This window comes from Ovis canadensis, chromosome 3 (genome assembly GCF_042477335.2).
Source record: "Ovis canadensis isolate MfBH-ARS-UI-01 breed Bighorn chromosome 3, ARS-UI_OviCan_v2, whole genome shotgun sequence".
NCBI lineage: Eukaryota > Metazoa > Chordata > Mammalia > Artiodactyla > Bovidae > Ovis > Ovis canadensis.
In genome coordinates this window covers 63,089,075-63,106,187 of record NC_091247.1, presented here as the reverse complement: position 1 = coordinate 63,106,187, position 17,113 = coordinate 63,089,075, and the positions used below count along the sequence as shown (strand labels likewise).

At 36.2% G+C, this 17,113-nt stretch overlaps 1 protein-coding gene and 1 non-coding gene across 2 annotated transcripts in view; one reads left to right on the top strand and one right to left on the bottom strand.

Annotated features, from left to right (window-relative positions):
• The window catches only part of PEX13 (peroxisomal biogenesis factor 13), a 34,501-nt gene extending 17,641 nt beyond the window's left edge, over window positions 1–16,860 (top strand). Inside the window, exons 2-4 of the mRNA XM_069583234.1 lie at window positions 7,336–8,030; window positions 11,703–11,828; window positions 14,144–16,860. Of these exons, the coding sequence (XP_069439335.1) occupies window positions 7,336–8,030; window positions 11,703–11,828; window positions 14,144–14,442 (1,120 nt within the window). The 3' untranslated portion in view covers window positions 14,443–16,860. The remainder of the gene's footprint in view (window positions 1–7,335; window positions 8,031–11,702; window positions 11,829–14,143) is intronic.
• Window positions 5,572–5,643, bottom strand: TRNAC-GCA (transfer RNA cysteine (anticodon GCA)). Its single transcript has one exon. It is a non-coding gene; the product is annotated as a tRNA-Cys (tRNA).
• Window positions 16,861–17,113: the final 253 nt, after the last annotated feature.

Sequence of the window (17,113 nt, the reverse complement as noted above, 5' to 3'; positions counted from 1 at the left end):
ATGTACAGGGAACTACATTCACTATCTTGTAATAACGTATAATAGAAAAAAAATCTGGAAAAGAATATATATGTTCAGTTACGTATATGTGTGTGCACTTATTTTGTTGTTCAGTCACTCAGTCATGTCTGACTCTTGTGACTCAATGAACTGCAGCATGCCAGATTTCCCTGTCCTTATTATCTCCCAGAGTTTGCTCAAACTCATGTGCATTGAGTTGGTGATATCATCCAATCATCTCATTCTCTGTCGTCCCCTTCTCCTCTTGCCTTCAATCTTCCCCAGCATCAGGGTCTTATTCCAGTGAGTCAGCTCTTCCCATCAGGTGGCTATAGTATTGGAGCTTCATTTTCAGCATCAGTCCTTCCAATGAATATTCAGGGTTGATTTCCTTTAGGATTTGACTGATTTGATCTCCTTTGCTATCCAAGGGACTTTCAAGAGTCTTCTCCAGCACCACAGTTCAAAAGCATCGATTCTTCAGTGCTCACTCAGCCTTATGTCCCAACTGTCACATCCATACATGACTACTGGAAAAACCATAGCTTTGATTGTACATGTGTATATATATATAGCTGAATCCCTTTGCTGTATACCTGCAACTAACAAAACATTGTAAATCAACTACATTTCAATTTTTAAAAAGAAACAATATCTAGAATGAAGCACATCTAGAGAAAGAGAACATCATCCAGAATCTCAAATTATTGCTACAATAATGATTGCTGATGCTCAGAAATATCAAATAGCCAGACCCAGGAGGACATTATACAACATAAATGTTAGCTAAGTAAACGGCTACGAAAAAAAAGATTCATAGGGACTCTAGATATTGGCATTATCAAAGAGACTCTATTTTTTTAAATATAAATTTATTTATTTTAATTGGAGGCTAATTACTTTACAATATTGTATTGGTTTTCCCATACATTGACATGAATCCGCCATGGGTGTACATGTGTTCCCCATCCTGAACCCCCCTCCCACCTCCCTCCCCATCCCATGCCTCTGGGTCATCCCAGTGCACCAGCCCCAAGCATCCTGTATCGTGCATTGAACCTGGACTGGCGGTTTGTTTCACATATGATAATATACATGTTTCAGTGCCATTCTTCTAAATCATCCCACCCTCGCCCTCTCCCATAGAGTCCAAAAGACTGTTCTATACATCTGTGTCTCAAAGAGACTTTAAATTATGTTTAATACGTTGAGGGCAATAAAAGAAGAATTTTGACAGAGAATTGGAAACTACTAAAAAAGGAAGGGAATTTCTAGAACAAAAATAGCAATCAAGAGTGATAACTTGTTGGGTTAGAAACTGATTAGACACCACAGGTGTGTTCTGTAGCTACTGAGAATCTGTGGGGTGGATACTATTTTTCAAACTATGTACTAGCAGTCCACAACAAGATAGGAAATTTGTACCAGCATGTAGAACATTGACCCTAAACACACTATTTAGTTCAACTGGCATTAAAAAAAATTTTTATTGGAGTGTAATTGATTTCAACGTGGGATAGCTCCTCTAGGCCCTCCTGTGCCTGCACAGCCACCACTCCTCGGGTGGCTCCTCCCAGCTGCCGCCCCTGGCCTCGAGCTCAGGGTGGCTCCTCAAGGTCACTGCCCCTGGCCTCGGGCGCGAGGTGGTTTCTCCTGGCCGCCCCTGATCTCGGACGCGGGATGTCTCCTCCCGGCTGCCACTGGCCTCAGACGCAGGGTAGCTCTTCCGCCGCCACTGACCTGGGACGCGGGGTAGCTCCTCTTGGCCGCCGCCCCGACCTCGGACTCGGGGTGTCTCCTCCCGGCCGCCACTGACCTCGGACGCTGGGTAGCTCCTCTTGGCCACCGCCCCTGACCTCGGACGCGGGATAGCTCGTCCCAGCTGCCGCCACTGACCTCGGACGCAGGGTAGCTCCTCTCAGACGCAGCCCCTGACCTCAGACGCAGGGTAGCTCCTCTCGGCTGCACTTAGTGAGCCAGCTCGCTAAGATCACTAATCTAGAGCCAGACATCTTGGAATGTGAAGTCAAGTGGGCCTTAGAAAGCATCACTACGAACAAAGCTAGTGGAGGTGATGGCATTCCAGTTGAGCTGTTTCAAATCCTGAAAGATGATGCTGTGAAAGTGCTTCACTCAATATGCCAGCAAATTGGAAAACTCATCAGTGGCCACAGGACTGGAAAAGGTCAGTTTTCATTCCAATTCCAAAGAAAGGCAATGCAAAAGAATGCTCAAACTACCACACATATGCACTCATCTCACATGCTAGTAAAGTAATGCTCAAAATTCTCCAAACCAGGCTTCAGCAGTACGTGAACCGTGAACTCCCTGATGTTCAAGCTGGTTTTAGAAAAGGCAGAGGAACCAGAGATCAAATTGTCAACATCCACTGGATCATGGAAAAAGCAAGAGAATTCCAGAAAAACATCTATTTCTGCTTTATTGACTATGCCAAAGCCTTTGACTGTGTGGATCACAATAAACTGTGGAAAATTCTGAAAGCAATGGGAATACCAGACCACCTAACCTGCCTCTTGAGAAATCTGTATGCAGGTCAGGAAGCAACAGTTAGAACTGGACATGGAACAACAGACTGGTTCCAAATAGGAAAAGGAGTACGTCAAGGCTGTATATTGTCATCCTGCTTATTTAACTTCTATGAGGAGTACATCATGAGAAACGTTGGACTGGAAGAAACACAAGCTGGAATCAAGATTGTCGGGAGAAATATCAGTTACCTCAGATATGCAGATGACACCACCCTTATGGCAGAAAGTGAAGAGGAGCTAAAAAGCCTCTTGATGAAAGAGGAGAGTGAAAAAGTTGGCTTAAAGCTCAACATTCAGAAAGTGAAGATCATGACATCTGGTCGCATCACTTCATGGGAAATAGATGGGGAAACAGTAGAAACAGTGTCAAACTTTATTTTTGGGGGCTCCAAAATCACTGCAGATGGTGACTGCAGCCATGAAATTAAGAGACGCTTACTCCTTGGAAGAAAAGTTATGACCAACCTAGATAGTATATTCAAAAGCAGAGACATTACTTTGCCGACTAAGGTCCGTCTAGTCAAGGCTATGGTTTTTCCAGTAGTCGTGTTTGGATGTGAGAGTTGGACTGTGAAGAAGGCTGAGCACCGAAGAGTTGATGCATTTGAACTGTGGTGTTGGAGAAGACTCTTGAGAGTCCCTTGGACTGCAAGGAGATCCAACCAGTTCATTCTGAAGGAGATCAACCCCGGGATTTCTTTTGAAGGAATGATGCTAAAGCTGAAATTCCAGTACTTTGGCCACCTCATGCGAATAGTTGACTCATTGGAAAAGACTCTGATGCTGGGAGGTATTGGGGGCAGGAGGATAAGGGGATGATCCAGCATGAGATTTCTGGATGGCATCATGGACTCAATGGACGTGAGTCTGAGTGAACTCCGGGAGTTGGTGATGAACAGGGAGGCCTCGTGTGCTGCAGTTCATGGGGTCACAAAGAGCTGGACACGACTGAGCAACTGAACTGAACTGAACTGATAATTGATTTACAATGTCATGTTTCACATGTACAGGAAGTGAATCAATTATGCATATACAAGTATCCACTGTTTTATATTCCCATATAGGCCATTACAGGGTACTGAGTAGAGTTCCCTGTGCTATACAGTAGTTTCTTATTAGTTATTGATTTTTTATATATTAGGTTGGTGTGAAAGTAATTGTGGTTTTTGCATTGTTGAAATTTGCCAGTTGATATTGGAACCACTAGGCTTCCCAGGTGGTGCCAGTGGTAAAGAATCTACTTGCCAGTTCGGGAGACACTAGAGATACAGTTTCGATCCCTGGGTCAGGAATATCCTCCACTTAGAACCACCACTGTACTGTACATTCCTTAAAAATAGAAAAGGAACTACTAGATCTATAACCTATAGCAAACATAATAATTGGCAGTGCCATCTTAAAAATTTTCCCTTTGAGACTGGGAATGAGACTAGGATGCCTTCTATCATTCTGTTTATTCAAGATTGTACTGCAAGTCCTAGATGCAATGCCTTAGTAATCAAAGCTATAAGAATTGAAAAAAGGAAGAAAACCTATTGTTATTCACATACAATATGACCACAGATATTTAAGATTCTAGAAAATACAAAAGAATCCAAAATAAGGTTGCTAGATACAAGGACTATAATTTTTTTAATCAATTATTTCTATATAACAGCAACAAAGAGAAATTTTAGAAAGACACCATTTCCAATAACATCAAAACCCCCCAAATATATATAAGTAAATCTAAAGAAAGACCTCCACACAGTAAACTATAAAACACTGAGACTCGGTGGTTATTTTAAAAAAATTATTGAGAAAAATCCTTAAGATATAAGTAAATGGAGCATATGTTATAATCTTAAGTTTAAACTCAGTATTTTGGAGATGTTGGCTACCTGAAATTAATCTATGAATGTAGTGTAATCCCAAATCAGAATCTTAATAGGGCTTTTGCAGGGAGAGCAATATAGTACTTCAAGCTCTGATTCTAAAATGTATCTGGATATTCAATGGGTCAGATAGCCAAGACACTGCTGAAGGTGAAGAATATTGTTGGAAGACTTGTTTTATTGGCTATTAAGAGCTATTATAAAACTACAGTGGTTAAGATAGTGCCATTTTAGGTGTGAGGATGGATAGATACCAAGTTGTAACTAACTGAGAAAATGGACATACGTCTTTAAAAGAAACCCCAGGTTGAAGATACTACTACTAATGCAAGCACAAGTAAACAAGAAAAAGAGTTTAGTCAGCCATTTTATCTTATCCAGTTTCTTCTTAACACAGATTCTAAGCATTTGGATATTAGAGATTATTCCTTACTCTAGAAAATCTTTAGTAGAACCTATTTATTAGATTTAATAGGCTCAGATCATGAACTCCTTATTGCCAAATTCAAACTGAAATTGAAGAAAGTGGAGAAAACCACTAGACCATTCAGGTATGACCTAAATCAAATCCCTTATGACTATACAGTGGAAGTGAGAAATAGATTAAAGGGACTAGATCTGATAGAGTGCCTGATGAACTATGGACAGAGGTTCATGACATTGTACAGGAGACAGGAAACAAGACCATCCCCAAGAAAAAGAAATGCAAAAAAGCAAAATGGCTGTCTGAGGAGGCCTTACAAATAGCTGTGAAAAGAAGGGAAGCGAAAAAAAAAAAAAAGGAAGTGAAAAGCAGAGGGGAAAGGGAAAGATATACCCATCTGAATGCAGAGTTCCAAAGAATAGTAAGGAGAGATAAGAAAGCCTTCCTCAGCAATCAATGCAAAGAAATAGAGGGAAACAATAGAATGGGAAAGACTAGAGATCTCTTCGAGAAAATTAGAGATACCAAGGGAATATTTCATACAAAGATGGGCTCAATAAAGGACAGAAATGGTAGGGACCTAACAGAAAAGAAAAGTGAAGTCGCTCAGTCATGTCCAACTCTTTTGTGACCCCATGGGCTGTAGCCTACCAGGCCCTTCAGTCCTTGGAATTTTCCAGGCAAGAGTACTGGAATGGGTCGCCATTTCCTTCTCCAGGGGATCTTCCCAAACCAGGGATTGAACCTGGGTCTCCTGCATTGCAGGCAGACGCTTTACCGTCTGAGCCACCAGGGAAGAAGAAGATACTAAGAAGAGGTGGCAAGAAGACACAGAAGAACTGTACAAAAAAGGTCTTCATGACCCAGATAATCACGATGGTGTGATCACTCACCTAGAGTCAGACATCCTGGAATGTGAAGTCAAGTGGGCCTTAGGAAGCATCACTACGAACAAAGGTAGTGGAGGTAATGGAATTCCAGTTGAGCTCTTTCAAATCTTGAAAGATGATGCTGTGAAAGTGCTTCACTCAGTATGCCAGCAAATGTGGAAAACTCAGCAGTGGCCACAGGACTGGAAAAGATCAGTTTTCATTTCAGTCTCAAAGAAGGGCAATGCCAAAGAATGCTCAAACTACCACACATTTGCACTCATCTCACATGCTAGTAGAGTAATGTTTAAAATTCTCCAAGCCAGGCTTCAGTAATACAAGAACCGTGAACTTCCTGATGTTCAAGCTGGTTTTAGAAAAGGCAGAGGAACCAGAGAGCAAATTGCCAAATCCGCTGGATCATGGAAAAAGCAAGAGAATTCCAGAAAAACATCTATTTCTGCATTATTGACTATGCCAAAGCCTTTGACTGTGTGGATCACAATAAACTGTGGAAAATTCTGAAAGAGATGGGAATACCAGACCACCTGACCCGCCTCCTGAGAAATCTATATGCAGGTCAGGAAGCAACAGTTAGAACTGGACATGGAACAACAGACTGGTTCCAAATAGGAAACGGAGTACGTCAAGGCTGTATATTGTCATCCTGCTTATTTAACTTCTATGCAGAGTACATCATGAGAAACACTAGGCTGGAGGAAGCACAAGCTGGAATCAAGGTTGCCAGGAGAAATATCAATAATCTCAGATATGCAGATGACATCACTCTTATGGCAGAAAGTGAAGAAGAACTAAAGAGCCTCTTGATGAAAATGAAAGAGGAGAGTGAAAAAGTTGGCTTAAAGCTCAACATTCAGAAAACGAAGATCATGGCATCTGGTCCCATCACTTCATGGCAAATAGATGGATAAACAGTGAAAACAGTGACTGACTATTTTTCTGGGCTCCAAAATCACTGCAGATGGTGATTGCAGCCATGAAATTAAAAGATGCTTACTCCTTGGAAAATTATGACCAACCTAGATAGCATATTAAAAAGCAGAGACATTGCCAACAAAGGTCCATCTTGTCAAAGCTATGGTTTTTCCAGTAGTCATGTATGGATGTGAGAGTTGGGACTATAAAGAAAGGTGAGCGCAGAAGAATTGATGCTTTTGAACTGTGGTGTTGGAGAAGACTCTTGAGAGTCCCTTGGACTGCAAGGAGATCCAACCAGTCCATCCTAAAGGAGATCAGTCCTCGTTGTTCATTGGAAGGACTGATGTTGAAGCTGAAACTCCAGTACTTTGGCCACCTGATGTGAAGAGCTGTCAATGGAAAAGATACTGGGAAAGATTGAGGACAGGAGGAGAAGGGGACGACAGAGGGTGAGATGGTTGGATGGCATCACCAACTCAATGGACATGGGTTTGAGTGGACTCTGGGAGTTGGAGGTCTGGCGTGCTGAGGTTCATGGGGTTGCAAAGAATTGGACACGACTGAGCAACTGAACTGAACTCAATAGAACCATAATACTGTTTATATAGCAAGTTTAGTAGTTACTTTGAATGAATTTATTGTGTGCTTAAGTTACAATTTTGAATCTTTTTCGGTTTTAGATCTGCTGATTTGGGTCCTACTTTATTGACAAGACCTGGACAACCAACACTTACCAGAGTGCCACCACCCATTCTTCCAAGGCCATCACAGCAGACAGGAAGCAGCAATTTGAACACTTTCAGACCTGCTTACAGTTCATTTTCTTCTGGATATGGTGCCTATGGAAATTCATTTTATGGAAGCTATAGCCCTTATAGTTATGGATATAACGGGCTGGGCTATAACCGCCTTCGTATAGATGATCTTCCACCTAGTAGATTCGTTCAGCAGGCTGAAGAAAGCAGCAGAGGTGCATTTCAGTCCATTGAAAGCATTGTGCATGCATTTGCCTCTGTCAGCATGATGATGGATGCTACTTTTTCAGCTGTCTATAACAGTTTCAGGGCTGTATTGGATGTGGCAAACCACTTTTCCCGATTAAAAATACACTTCACAAAGGTTTTTTCAGCTTTTGCATTAGTTAGGACTATAAGATATCTTTATAGACGGTTACAGTGGATGATAGGTTTAAGAAGAGGCTTGGAGAATGAGGACCTATGGGCAGAAAGTGAAGGAACTGTGGCTTGTCTTGGTGCTGAGGACAGAGCAGCTAACTCAGCAAAATCTTGGCCAATATTCTTATTCTTTGCCGTTATCCTTGGTGGTCCTTACCTCATCTGGAAACTGCTATCTACTCACAGTGATGAAGTAACAGGTAAGAGTAATAGAATGGGTTTAACGACCATGTAACAAGGATTTCCCTGGTGGTCCAGCAGTTAAGACTTCATCTTCCAACGTAGAGGGTGTGGGTTCAATATCTGGTCAGAGAGCTATGATCCCACATACCTCACAGACAACGAAAACATCCAAACAGAAGCAATGCTAAATTCAATAAAGACCTTTAAAAAATGGTATACATCGAAACAAAAAATACTGTATATATGTATAAATCTTAAATTTTAATAACTTAGTTAATTAGCTTTTTTATATTCATTTGTATTTAATCTTTTGATTGAGTTATTTTTTTTTTCAGTTAAGAACTTCAAAACTGGAAGAGGAACATATAGCAAAAACAGACTTGTTTTATTCTTGGTTAGTTCAGTTTAACAGCACACATGACTTAACTGCTGTTCAGAAAGTACTACACTTCATGCTGTAGAAGATACAGAGATAACATAGGGAATTAAACCCCTATCCTTTTTAAAATGTACTGAGAGAGAAGTAAGTGAGGTACATATATAGGTAATTGTAGTGAGGCATAAAGAGTGTAAGGAGTATGACAGTTGGTGAGAAACCTAAGATTTATGGAACCTTTTTTATATGAAAGACACTGCTATGTATTTTGAGTATTTTACTCATTTAATTCTTAAAACAATCCTAAGAGGAATTATCCTCATTTTACAAGTGATAGAACTAAAGTTCAAAGAAGTAGTTGCTCAGGGTCACATCTTTAATAAGCCAAAACCAAAATGAGGCATCTTTTGACTGTTAAGCCCCTATTCTGTCAACTGGTACAGAGTATTATCTCTATTTAGAATTGAAGCTGACGTTTTTTGACTATTCGTATCTAGAAAGAAGTAGCATCTAAGTTAGATTTTGGAAAGACAGATACTTTTCCATCAGTTATGTAAGAAAAAAACAAGACTGTGAAGCAGATGAAATAGCTTGAACAAAAGTATATAGGCAGGAACTATAAGAATTGTTCATCAACTGTCCTATAATATTGGATAGAAGGATACTGGAAAGTAAGGCTGAGAAATTATATTGGAACCTAGAAATGGAAGATCTTAATTTCCACAGAGAGGAGTCAAAAGATGCAGTTTCCTGTAAGAGAGTAGGAAAGGAAACAATCCAAGACAGGTGAAAAGGAGAGGTGATTTTTTAATCTGAGGCCAGAGAGGGAGCATGTGTCCATTAGTAAAGTTTTATTAGAACATAGCCACATTCATTCATGTGCATTTTATTATGGCTGCTTATGTACTGAAAGACCAGAGTTGATTAGTTTATAACAGAAACCCTGTCTTTGTTGGTACTCCTGTTGCCTTGCACTTGTTCTACACACTGCATATCTCAGTATTATAACTTGACAATGTATTGAGTGAGACATGTAGTGTTAAACTGCAGTACATATTTTTTATTATGAGTGTAGACATGCCTCATGAGAAAGGAACAGTGAAGTATACTTTGAATGTCACACTTTGAAGGCGCAGTATTGTCTGGATTGAATATATTGAATTAGGTGGCAAAAAGCATTGCATTTGTTATGCAGTGACAACATAGCTATGTTAAAGTGACACAATATACATCACCATTCCCAGACTGAGCACTCATCACAGTATTCCCAACTAACAGGAAGTCAACAGTCAGAAAAATCAGAAAATTCAAAATGGAATATCTCATCAGAACAGAATTCCCTCACCTGAAAACAGGGTTGGGGAGAAGGAGCAAACAAAGAAAAATAAGCCTGCAATCAAAGTAAGTTTCTGAGGGGCTGCTTTGTCAGATTAGCAAGGAAATCTGTTTACCATTGGTTATTGCAACAGCCAAGGAAATATGTTCAGAGAAAGTAAACTTGTTTGAGACTGTTATTCTAGGGAGAACAGTTTCTGGAAGAGTATTTGAAACAACAGCAATAGTCATTTTAAAACTAGGCAAATGGATTTACTTGGCTTGAATGGATTTACTTGGCTTATGAAGACCCAGTAGATATTGATACTGTTCAGTAGTTTATTGGAAGAATCCTGTTGAGTTTGAAGTGGTTGAAGATGTTGCCTCTGTGAACAGACTGCAGGGAACAACTACAGATGAGTATTTTCAAAGCAGTTGGAAAACACTAATCCAACTTGAAGTTACATCTACAGAGATGTGTTGTAACTAATGGTAAAAATTTGTGTGTAACAGAAGACTGGGCAGGACAAAATTTACAGAATTTTGAATATATAGTTTTTAAAGCCTATAGTTATTCATAGTATTCTTCATCAGCAGATATACTGCAGAAAATATTTGAACTTATCATATCTTATTGAACTAGTAATGTCAAAGATGAACTTCAGCCATTCTTGTGGACATAACTGTTACCAGTTCTGTGAATTCTTATCTGAAGAAGCTGAAGATACTGACTTGCCCTACCATACAGCAGTGAGATGACTGAGCACTCAGTGGTTAAGTTTTATTACTGTTTTGGGAGGATCAAGGCCAAGATTGAAATTTTTCTGAAAAACAAGAATCACTATGAGCCACTATTAGAAAACACTAAGTGGCTTTAAAAATCAGTCTTTGCTGCAGACTTGGTAATCTTCTTAATGAATCCAACCTAAAACTGTAAGGCAAAATAGCATTGGAGTAAAATTACTTTTACAACAAATATTGTTTGAATCACAAGTAATGTCACATTGCTTTTATACCTCATAGGCTGTCAAAAGTTAATGAAACAAGATTTCCGTTCCCACATGAATTTGCAGCAGTTACACTTTTCTATGTCATTCTACAATTCAGAGGTGTTTTTGGACCTCCATGCAAGTGTGGAGGAAATGTCCATAGTTCAGAACCCATTTAACTGCCATTGAAGACCTTCCATTTAATGTTCATTTGAAAGTGATTAGTTTCTAATGAAATGACATGTTAAAAGGTTAATATCAAGAGAACTTAACTTCTATGATGTTCACCTTCTTAGGATGAATATGCTTATTAAAATCACATATTCAATGAATTGGCATTAGAATTTAGCAATGCATATCTTTGAAAAAACATTTCCAAAATGAGATACCTTAAATTTCATTACAAATTAGTGTCAACAGATGTATATTTGCAATCGATAATAGATGATAGAAAATATTATCTTTGAACCCCAAATTAAATGAAATATCCTACCCCAAAAAGATTCCATTCTTTACAATAGATCTATATTACAAAAAAAGAACTCAATTATTATATTTTGAATTTTTCATAAAATGTATGGAAAATTTTTTTCTGTCATTTTATAAGAAACTACACAACACGTTCAATTTTGCCTCATGGCCTAAAAAGTTTAAAATATTTCCTATCAAAATTATTTTACTCTTTAAAAAAAAAAATTATTTTACTCTATTAAAAAAAATTGCCAACCTCTGGCTTAAAATAAGGAAACTAGAATTTGGAACTTAAAGAAAAAACTGTATAAAAGATATTGTAATGAACATATTATTGATCTTACATAGTGTTAATTGTGGAAATTACTTTGCGGGACAGCTCTTCTCTTGGTAAATAAGTTTATATAGCTTGCAAACCACAGCCACTGGAATATCTTTTTTTTAACTTCCATTCATAGGGTCGCAAAGAGTCGGACATGACTGAGCGACTTGAACTGAACTGAACTGAACCTAATCTTAATTCTTAATTTGGTTTATAGACAATACCAACTGGGCAAGTGGTGAGGATGACCATGTAGTTGCTAGAGCAGAATATGATTTTGTTGCTGTATCTGAAGAAGAAATTTCTTTCCGTGCTGGTGATATGCTGAACTTAGCTCTCAAAGGTAAGAAAACATGAATAAATGGGAATTACCTGTGCACTTTTAGAATTTGTAAATGTATTGAAAACTGCATTAAAGCATCGTGGGGGACAAAAAGGATCTTGGTCATTGTTAGTTAACTCAGAGGTAGTTACTAGAATTTCTTTTTGTCAGTGTAAACCTTTGAAATCTGGGGGAGTGGGAGAGAAATGTCTCAGCAAAGTTGTTCCAATATTTCACTGAGATAAGGAAAGATTTTGTTTATATGATCTCTTCTAAACTTAAAACATTTGAATTCCAAGTTAATTACCAAACCCAAAACATGAGGTAAGCACTAAATGTGAAGAACCTAATAAACCAAAGTAATTGCCTGGCATCATCTAAGACATCCCTGTTGGTCTTTTGTTGCTGAGACTAGTGTTGCTTTTTTACTTGAATCATGTTTGCCTTAGAGACTTCAACATGAATATTTAGGAATTATTATCGTAAAGTATTAAAGAACCTCAGCCAGAAATTTATAGACATTCAGGTTAATTTTCAGACCAGGTTGCTAATAGTTTTTAATGGCTCCAAACAAAATGGCCTTTTCCTCCACTTAATGATCAGAAGTTTTATAGATTTACCAAAAACAAAAAATGATTTTTTGTATGTGTGTATTTGTAGGGATTGTTTTTGCTATGAAAAGTCACATTTTGTTGGTAAAGATACTAGTAACAATAATAAGAATGCTTAGTATGTACCAGGGGGGAATTCCCTGGCAGTCCAGTGGTTAGGACTCAGTACTCTAAACTGCCTAGAGCCAGGGTCCAACCCCTGGTTGAGGAACTAAGATTCCACTAACTGCAGAGTGGTCAAAAAAAGAAAAAAATAAATATACTAGACACTGTACATATTTCATTTAAACCTTATAATAATACTGGGAAGTAAGTACTGTTATTATTCTGTTCCTGGCTTACACATGAGAAAACTGAAACTCAGAATGAGTGAGTTGTCCAGTGTTACCTAAACTGTAATGGAGATGGACTGTGAACCCAGGTTTATCTGACTTCAGAACCTATATTTTAATCCATGTGATCTGTTAATGGAAACTGCCATTTTATTGGTGTTAGTCACTCTTTACATAAGGAAGAAACATCTTCAGTGTTCAAATGATTAGTTTAATTCAGTAACTAGTTGAAAATCTTGGATCAAATTTACTAAATCTCTGCCTCATCTCTTCACACACAAAACCTAGGCTTCCAAGAAAAAATTTTAAATAAGGTAAATTTAAGAAAAATTCTGGCTGTTAGGTATTATATTCATGTTTTTCTTCTAGTCAAAATAGTGATTTACTTACATTTCAAAACAATTCTTTCTTTTTAAGATATATTGTTAGAGGAAGATACAGATAATTAGTTTTAATAAATTAAAAGTAAAGATCAAATGTGGATTCTTTCAATTATAATATTCCAGAAAAATTTTATGTCTCAAATTATTCTTTAACTAATAGTGCCTTTTAACACTTTGGCTTTGCTTCTTTATTCATTGCTAACATAGATATGTTAGGGCATTTAGAACAAAATCAGTCACAGACATGGTTAATTTAACTTTTTTTCCTTCTTATAGAGAAACATGAAAATGTCATATTATGCTGGAATTACAGTTTTGAACTAAAACTTAACAGCTTTTTAAAGACATAAATAAAAATAGCACAATATTGTAAAGCAACTATGCTTCAGTAAATTTTCTTTTTAAATAGGTGGGAGTATTTAAATAATCTTTTCTACTTTAAGCTTAGAGTATTAACTTTTTGTTATGTGGCTGTAGGTAACTGAGGTCTTCAATTTTTGCCCACCTTGGGTTAAAATTAACATTCATTGTCCTTCAGGATTGTGAATCGTAATCACATAGAATGGATTTTTTTAAATTTCAGCCAAAAATATATAAAGAAAGCTGGCTTATATAAATGAATGTATCTATTTTCTATACTCACTCTAACTTATCAAGAAGTAGTGAGATACTCATTCCTTAAATTTCAGTTTAAAATACGAAAGACATTGATGTTAATTTTCAGCTTTTGAGAGAACTGAATTTTTTTTCTCTATGAATGCACCCACTGACATAAACTTTATGTTCTTAAAGGCTGAAAAAAATTTTCATAAATACAAAATTAAAAATGTTATAAGAAGGGATCCTAGAATTGAGCCTAGTCATCTTGATTTTAAATATTCATGTGCACTATTTATTTATGAGTATACTATATTATGTAAGTATAACACAGATTTTAACATTTTGCTATCAATATTCTGTTGGACCTTCAAAGTATGTTAAAATTACAAGGCTGTCTTTTCTTCCATCAGAGCAACAACCCAGAGTGCGTGGTTGGCTTCTGGCCAGTCTTGATGGTCAAACAACAGGACTTATACCTGCTAATTATGTCAAAATTCTTGGTAAAAGAAGAGGTAGAAAAACAGTGGAATCCAGTAAAATTTCCAAGCAGCAACAGTCTTTTACCAACACAACACTAATTAAAGGAGCCACAGCTGCTGATTCTTTGGATGACCAGGAAGCTGCCTTTGAATCTGTTTTTGTTGAAACTAATAAGGTTCCAGTTGCATCTGATTCCACTGGGAAAAATGGAGATAAACAAGATCTTTGATAACTTTCATTGTTTGCCTGAAGTTGAACTATACAGTACTTTTTAAAAATTTCTTCTTACAAAGAAATTAATCTACAATCCAATGAAAACATTTGTTAATGACTATTTAAGATGTTTTGCTGCTAGAAGTTATTAAAGTTGTACACTAGTATGTTGGTCTAGTGACCTGGTTATGTTTTACGAGTTATTGGACCATGAGGATATTTGTTTAGCCTAGATTATAAGATTATGGAGACTATCATTTTCATCTTATTTGAAACCCTGTGTTTCTCCTGAAAGAGTAAGATTGATGAACTGTAGAATACAGTTTGCTACAGTAGGGATCACTAATACATTTTAAAATTCTAGTTTAATTGACTTGGAATCCTCAGGAATTGAGTGACTGCATGAGAACAGGCTAATTTTTCTACAACTTTAAATAAACTGAATAATAAAAATTTTCTGATGTGTATTACATCCAGTATTGGGTTTGCTTTAGACAGTAGTAAAATGTTTTCACCCAACAACAATTAATGCTATTATGTTTTATTGTATTTTTGAAAATTCTATCTTAGAAAGGTTGCTAAAAGCATTGTGAAGGAAATGGTTCCAGGGTGATAGTTAGCCTGAATAGTTTTCCTTGCTAGTAAAAAGGCTATAATTTATCTTTCTTACAGATTGCTTCCTTTTCTTCAGAGGGTCATATGACTTTTTATATGTATGACTAGTTTTCATCCTAGGTGAATTAGAATTCTTAATCTGAAAGATTTACTTTGTTTTTCTCCAGCCTAGACTCAAGTTCTTTAAGTTTGCAACTCAATTCTAGCAGTAATGATTTTAAATTTTTTCACAGATTCTCTGCTTTTACCTATTAAAATTATTTTTTAAATTCCATATTCAGGCTATTCCTTAAACATTGAGAGTGTATCACATTAGGTACATACTTCTTTTAGGTTCAGTTTTTACTACTGAGACTATAAATGCTGAATTGCCATTTAGAATATGATAATATTATTTGACTTGTTTAGGAATGATTTTAGGTACAGTTAAATTTCAGTACACTGAATATTTCCCCACAAAATTGGAAAATTAATATACTTGCTATTGTCATATTACAAAGATATCAGTTATACAGAGTATAAAAATATATTACAGATATTGTTGAAAACTTGAAATTATTTGATGAAGACTTTGATCTTTTTCTTATAGAGTTTATGTTCAACAATTAAGTAATTCTGGAATAGTTGAAATTAAAACATTCGGAACCAAGTATATGAATAATCAACATAGAATTTTACTAAATGCTTCTTGGGAAACTCTTTTGTGACAATATAGTAAGTAATGTATTATTTAAAATACAGTGTTGACCCCATGCAGAAAAAAGTAATAAAATAGTAAAATTGTTACCTAGACGTATTTTTCTAACACCTAGTTCTTCAGACCTTCCAGTTGAGGAGATTAAGTTACTTATATACTATTTTCCATTTGTATTCTATAGTTAGAGGTTCTGCTCTGCTTTGTTAGAAAGTCATTTATGGAAATTTTGTTTTTGAAACAAATTTTTTATAAAACATTATCAAATTTGATGTTGAGACATCTAAATTGAATGCAAGTAGAGGTGAAATTTTGAGTTGGTGCTATTTAGATTAGAAAAGGGGTCTTTATGATTGCTATTAAAGATGTATAGGGACAAGAGTATAGCACAAAATAAATGACAAAAACAATTTTACTTTTTTTTTGGTTAAGAATGCTAAATTGCAACATATATTTTATGTACATTATTTGTGTCTAAAAATTCTTTTTCTAATAAGAATCTAGAAAAGGAATTTAGGAATAAGCAAAGAAATTTTGTAACCTTTCTTATCATGACAGTTTTAGGTTTCAATATTGTTATTTTTAGAAACTTATTTAAGGACTGCTTTGTAGAAACTTGTTTAAGGACTGCTTTGTAGAAATTACAAACTGAAACAAAAACATTTTCAATTAAATACAATAATCACAAGTAACAACAATAAAACAGGTTTCATTTAATTTTTTTTCTGATTGTAGTTTATCAGTATAGAAAGGAAAAAGGTAAGCTTTATAAATTTTCATGTTTTAACATTTTATTTAGGTATTTGATTTAGTCTATCAGTGTGTCATATATTCACTTGAATACTGATGTCCTTTATCTTGTGCTAAGAATAAATATTAAATGCAGATAACATTTTATTTTTAATAGATTGTGAAGTTATTTTATTGGACAAATAAAAATATATTAAAGTTGATTGACATTTTCTGAAGACAAACTGTTAACTGCTTTACAGGATTGCAATTAATGTAAAAGTCTGTTTTTCTTCATATCATTGTGTATATTAGCTACTGCAGATCCATGTGTCTTTTCTATTGTGATTAAAGAAAATATTGAATTTACACTTATATAAAAATTACCTTGAAGATGAGTTAACTCATTATTGACCAGGGAATTTTTGAAGAAACTAACACCTATGGCCAGCAGTTTTTATTTCAGCCACCCAAAAGTTAATTCTGTTATTTCACTAGCACCCTTCGGGTTATTACATCCAGTAGTTATACCTGACATACCTGTAAAGTCTCCAGCCCAGTGAGTTTCATTTTCACTCTCCGTGTCAGAATCCATCACAGGTTTTTTTTCTTTTCTTTTTTATTCTTTTTTCTATCTGAATCAGAACTG